The sequence below is a fragment of the Orbicella faveolata genome, unplaced genomic scaffold, assembly GCF_042242905.1.
Source record: "Orbicella faveolata isolate gen_17 unplaced genomic scaffold, um_ofav_v1 contig_12, whole genome shotgun sequence".
Lineage (NCBI taxonomy): Eukaryota > Metazoa > Cnidaria > Anthozoa > Scleractinia > Merulinidae > Orbicella > Orbicella faveolata.
In genome coordinates, this window is record NW_028301539.1 from 112501 (window position 1) to 118673 (window position 6173).

The 6173-nt window shown below is 38.4% G+C and overlaps 1 protein-coding gene across 3 annotated transcripts in view; it reads left to right on the plus strand.

Annotated features, from left to right (window-relative positions):
* The window catches only part of LOC110040132 (ephrin type-B receptor 1-B-like), a 20824-nt gene extending 16044 nt beyond the window's left edge, over window positions 1-4780 (plus strand). For all 3 annotated transcript variants that reach the window (XM_089281741.1, XM_020745322.2, XM_089281746.1), the window contains 7 exons: window positions 18-79; window positions 524-622; window positions 1046-1156; window positions 1389-1538; window positions 1762-1806; window positions 1999-2147; window positions 2849-4780. In XM_089281741.1, the coding sequence (XP_089137867.1) occupies window positions 18-79; window positions 524-622; window positions 1046-1156; window positions 1389-1538; window positions 1762-1806; window positions 1999-2147; window positions 2849-3089 (857 nt within the window). In that variant the 3' untranslated portion in view covers window positions 3090-4780. The remainder of the gene's footprint in view (window positions 1-17; window positions 80-523; window positions 623-1045; window positions 1157-1388; window positions 1539-1761; window positions 1807-1998; window positions 2148-2848) is intronic.
* The last annotated feature ends 1393 nt before the right edge of the window (window positions 4781-6173 follow it).

The following is a 6173-nucleotide window of genomic DNA, read 5'->3' on the forward strand; positions in this document are numbered from 1 at the left end:
GATTTGTTAACTTTAAGGTCGACCCATGATGATTATAACAGAGTTTATGGATGGTGGATCACTAGATACGTTTCTCAAGGTACGGAAAGCTCACTGATAGTCCTTGTTCGTTTTTTCGTACATGTAACACAGTGATATAATTTTTTGACATTTGTTGTGGAGAATTTTTTTTGACAAGCTTCAACTCAAAAATACTAAAACGATCATACTTGATTTTGATTCCGTTTTCTGTCTTGTTTTCTAGATTTTTTTTAAACTTGTGTATAGCAGAACTATTATAATGTCTTCATCAGTCACACTTTGTCGTTTATGTTCACGTTAGGCAAGTCAGCTTTCCTCCTTGATCTTGTTCAGCCGTTACGTTACAACGTGTTGCTTGACATGCCAGAACGTTCATGTATGTGCGACAACAGGTTACGCCTTCTGGCAGTGCGCTTCGAAAAGAGTGTTTAAATATAACTGAAACATAAAAAACATTTATATTCCCGAGGCAAATCTTGCTACTCCGTTCTCCCTTTTTAAGAATCACGAAGACAAACTCACAACCCTACAGCTTATTGGCATGATCCGTGGAGTTGCATCAGGGATGGTGTACCTTTCAGCTATTAATTTTGTGCATAGGGTAAGTACCTGAGATTTGAAAAGTCAGCCCAGCATACGTGACAATACCTTAATCCTGTCACTGCCAAAGGCGATGAAATACCAAAGAGAAGAGATGAGATAAAATGTGGTTTGTCCTGTTTTGTCTCATCTTACAGATTTATCAGCTTACGTTTGCACGCATGCGTGATTGGAAATCTATGTTGTCCTGCCATTTGTGCCATGTAATATTTTGCTTTCTTTGTATTGTTATTATTTTTACTGTTTTCTAATATACTTTGACGTTACACATATCTCTTTATATATCATATGTTTTTGTCTTTAATTAAATTTGCTCTGCCAGTTAGAGCTGTGCTAGCAAATGAAATAAACTATAAATGGTATCATCCTCTAAAAGTCAAAGTTAGCACTCTAACTTTTCAAGGCTGTTTATCTTTTTTTTTAGGACCTTGCTGCTCGAAATGTTTTGGTTGGCGAGAACATGGTTTGTAAAGTATCAGACTTTGGACTGTCAAGAGAGTTGGAAGATAATCCTGATTCCGAGTATCAGACTCAGGTAATTTATCTCAAATCTACTTCCCCAGAAGACCGAACGGGGGAATCATTTTTGGTTCTTACAGAGATGCTGCCGGCTTACATGAGCTAACATGTCGATACGTGCCTTGCTGTTTTAACACTTGCTCTCCTTGTCAACCAAAAAATCATTCCAAAACGTCCTGTTGGCTTGTTTGCTTATGTTTTTTAACTTATTTAGCGTGGTATAAACTGACATTTTTGTGTCCCTCTAGGGCGGTAAAATTCCAATTCGATGGACAGCGCCCGAAGCGATAAGGTACCGGAAATTTAGTTCAGCAAGTGATGTTTGGAGCTTTGGAATAGTGATGTGGGAGACCATGGCATTTGGTGAGAGGCCATATTGGAACTGGAGTAACTTTGAGGTAACAAAATAAATATATTTTAAACTATTTTAATTGTTATTTCCTTTTCAACATAGATCGTTATGTGAGACACTGCATGTGTAATGGTTGGTGACCTGAAAAGCTGAAGTTTCAAAATGTGTTGATGATTCGATGATGATAAACAAGCCGGGATGTTTGAGAAACACGGATTTATCATGATGTGTTTTCATTGCTAATGTGCAGTTACTCGTTATCTTTACAGGTCATGGACAGAGTGGAGGGAGGCTACAGGCTGCCAGCACCTGTGGTAAGTATTTTACTTCTGAGTCTTGTTTAAGAACGTCAGCAGTTTGTTTGTAGTTTTCTTCGTGTTTCTTTATTTCTTTTTAAGTACAGTTTCCCTAGCCTGCGTGTTTCGCTACTCGGGGAAGAGGTGGTCAAAGAGTTGGAATAAAAAGGCGAGTTTATTGAATTATATGGTTTGTCTCCATTTGTTTAGAAATGCCCGAAAATTCTGCATACAATTATGATGGATTGCTGGGACAAAGACAGGTCCAATCGACCGAAGTTTGAAGAAATTGTGAAGCGGTTGGATGAGCTTATCCGCACGCCGGAAATGTTAAATGACAGTCTAGTTTGCTATACAAGGTAAGAGGTAAAGAGGCTGTTGATAGTATTACGGGCGGCCTGACAGTTAGTGAGTGGAAGTTTATATTCAGTGCAGTCAGTATTTGAGGGATGGCCATTTTTCTCACGTTCTGGTCTTGGGGATTGACGCAAGTTTATAGATAAAGGCAGTAAAACAATGGATTGGAGGAGCTGAGAATGACGTTAATTAGTATCTGCGTTGAGGTCCACTGACGCACGACGATCCATGACCGGGAAATTATAATGAACCAATAGAGTTTATGTTCAGGCAAACTTACTAGAAATAACAAAATCTTACATGACAAGAAATCTCGATAAAGCTTAGTTGTAAGTGTTCAAATTTCAGCGGGTTAACATAGATTTTAGCCGGTGAAATTCTCCATTGTAGTCCGCAAAATGAGCCACAATGCCCGACAAGATGATATATATCTGTTGTCACTTGTTATGCTGTGCTAGTAACTCTCCAGGTTCTATGTATTAAAGCGCAGACAATTTCCATTTCCAACCAAGCCATTTACGAAAAGTCAGTTTTCTAAATTTTCCGTTAGTGGTCATTTCCTAAATTATTGTTTTGTGTATGTTAAATTACGTATTGCTATTACCTGGGAAATGAGTCTGTTATACTTAGTCGCGGTAGTTAACCATCGCACGTGTGGAACAAAAGACGTCTTATCAATTGTAAACATACTGATCTCTTTCAGCGCCGTTTCAGCGGACTTCACCAAACTTAGTACGATCAACGAGTGGTTAGGCAGTATTCATATGGGACAGTATGCCGCGAACTTCAAGACTGCAGGCTTCAAGGACTTAACACAAGTAACATGCCTAAAAGACAACGATCTCAAAGAGATCGGGGTTACCCTGATAGGTCACAGGAACAAGATATACAAAAGCATCAAGTCCATGAGAAAACATTTCGATAACATGCCTGAAGCGGTGTAAGACAGTAAAAGATGGAGTCAATATTAAGTCAGACGGGATAAATATTACTTCATTAAATGGGAACCAAAGAATGGTTTTTCGGGAAAAGGCGGAGAGGCTCAAAAGGGAAAGTCTGTGCTGCTTTCTGAGCCAAGATCAACAGTGAGAATGGATGGAGGACTAAGGAGCGTCGTAAGATCTAATTTTGTAAATGGTTTAAGTTCACTGGAGAACTGTTATGGTCACATTATGGTAAAGCATTTCAATCAACCTTTGTGCCAACAGTTAGGTTGTGTTTTAACTTGGAAACACCGAAAAAATGTAATTTATTTTATTACGATCTTAAGGAGTGGATATGTCATTCCCTTTATTTTAATTTTTCCTTTTTAATTTGTTTTCGCTTTTATTTATGAGAACGAAACGTGAAATCGAATAGAGAGGCAGTATTGAAAGCATGTACTTTAAAGTAAAGATTTCAAAGATAAGTTGTTCATTATACGTTAAATATCTAAACTTATTTAGTTTCCTGAACTGCATTCCAGTGATAACGACTTTGTTTCTCTTTAAGTTATAATTTGGATTTATTTAAACTTGTTGTTGGAAAGAGGTCGACCTTTTTAATTTATAGAGGTGTCTTCGGCCCTACCCTTTAGGGAGATTTAAAGGGATATTTTCCCCAGAGGTAGACTGAATGAGGGAGGTGTTGTTTCTGCAAGCAGTTCAGCAGAAGCTTGAAGTTTAAAAGCAGTTGCTAATTTCTTGATGACAAATTATTATTCCCTGGTCTCGGTCAATTTCATTTGTGCTGTTAAGTCTGCTGTGTGACACCCCTCCCTTACCTATAAGGGGGAAATAAAGAGCTATCGTAGGACTCTCTACAGTCTCCTCCCTTGCCCGGTGTCCCCCTCCGGGGATGGCCACCAATGGTAAGTGCACTGCAGCTATTTCGAGAAAGCCTTTGAACAGGACAATGCCGCAAGGTAGCCTGGGACGGGTTGTTTCTTTTTTGTTTTTCGTTGTTAACCGGACATTGAAATTATTGTCGAGTCTTTTTACTCTTGACATAAGTGGCTATTGTCCAGGGAAGGGGGGCGGGCGGAGTTAAATGATAGACTTTGTTGAAGACGACATCTGTTGTATATGAAGGGCTGGATCATCCGCAGATGACTATATTTAGATCATAAACGCTAGGCGGAGAGATTCAACTTTATGGGGGGTATGGGTTGGGAGATCTTTGCTCTGTTAAACAGGCGTGTTTATACGGCCAAGCCGAATTGCTGTGTTCCATTACAACAGAGTAGAACACTTGTACTATAGCCCTTTTTGTGTTATTTAAGAAGTTTGTTTATCTATACGCGTTTTGAAAACCCGAAATTTCGAAATAACGATTCAAAATCTTCCAGCTGAAAATAGTTATAGTTATTTTACTGAGTAAGTAGACTTGTGTTTAAAGTACATTAAGTATATTTTATGCTGAAAGAATTTACGAGCACCATGTTTCAGCTTCTTTGCTGATAGTTTTCTTGTCTGCTGTTTTGTTTTCAGAACAGTATTTCATACACGTTTGTAATCAAACTTAACTGAGATAAGAATTGTAGCTGCGACACATTAGATAAGCTACTTAAACCTCGATTGGTATTTACAGTATTTTACTGTGAGTATATAAATTATTAAAGATTTTTATAAAGTAGTCTTGATACTTTCATCGACAATACTCTTGTACTGATGGTCTTGTTCTTGATGCTGGAATTTGAACGGTACTATCTATTTAACAATCATTCAACGAGCGCGCGATAGCTTCCATTTGGCTCGAAAATATGCTAGGATATTTGTCCGCGGACATTATCTGTACCGAAAAGAGAGCAGCGAACAGTAACATCCAAGGACAAATATTCCGCGCCAAATGAAGCGCTATCATGTTTATTGTCCTTCAACTGTTTTTCGCAGCACACGCAGTTTTCAAAATTGGGGTCGGGATAAATTCAGTCAGGTGACACATTAAAACAAAAAGAGCTAGTCTTGGATAGGGTAGGGGTTTTAGGTATCTAGTCTAGAACAGGGTTGCAAAATCAAGCTTATCATGGTCCGGTAAGGGTAAAGGTTTCAGTGTCCCAGCGATACAACCCTACCCAAAGATTTACAGAGTATTGCCCGACGGTTTTTCAAAGAACTTAATCAATCAAATAATTGCTGAACGGCATTGTTGATTGGTCAGCAGACATGTAACCGTTGAGTTTTCTATTTTATTTTCTTTCTTCTCACTAAATTGTGCTCTTCATTTGAACGAAACATCGCAACAAAGTGTCTCTCTCACAACAAAGAAAAAGGGTTTCTTTCTTTTTTCTTATGTGTTAACACTGAAAGCTATTGTTTATTTTCCAGCTAAATGAAATAATCCACAAGGCAGAGGGCGGATCTCTTCAATTCTTGTAGAAATTACTATTTGCGGGAAATTGGACAATGTTAGTGTCAATTGCAGTTCCAATGTGACCATCTTTATTATTCATTTATCGCTGTGTACGAGTTTACACCTTAATGGCAGCTTAAAACGGATGACCGAGATAAAACACAAACACTTATGTAAATTATGATCGACACATATCTACACTGGCTTTCGTCTCTAACCTTGGAAAATATCAGTTTGTCTGATTAATAGGAATTTAGTTCTGGCATTTACGTGAGATCAGCGCAATATTAGGGTGAGTAAAAGGTTCGAATCTTTGCTGTACATATTGTAACAATTATTAGGGACTTTGAGATACGCTACGGCGAGGTGCTACTACGGCTACTTTGGCCGTGAGGGACTAGGCTGACAACGGTGTTTTACCCGCCAAACTCAAATGATTAAGATTTTGCTGTACGGCAACGGTATGTGCAGTCTCTACGTGTCTTTACAAAAATGACTACTTCAAGGAAACCAGAGATTATTCTACTTTCTTACTAAATAGGATTTCCTTCTCCTGTACCCGTCTTACATCTCCCAGAACTCAGATTTGCCTTTTCGAACTTGATAGAACCGCCTGTAATTCCAACCACAAAACAAAATATAAACTCTGATATAAAAAAAAAAGCTCGATTTCAACACGGACAGGTTGTTCGTACAAC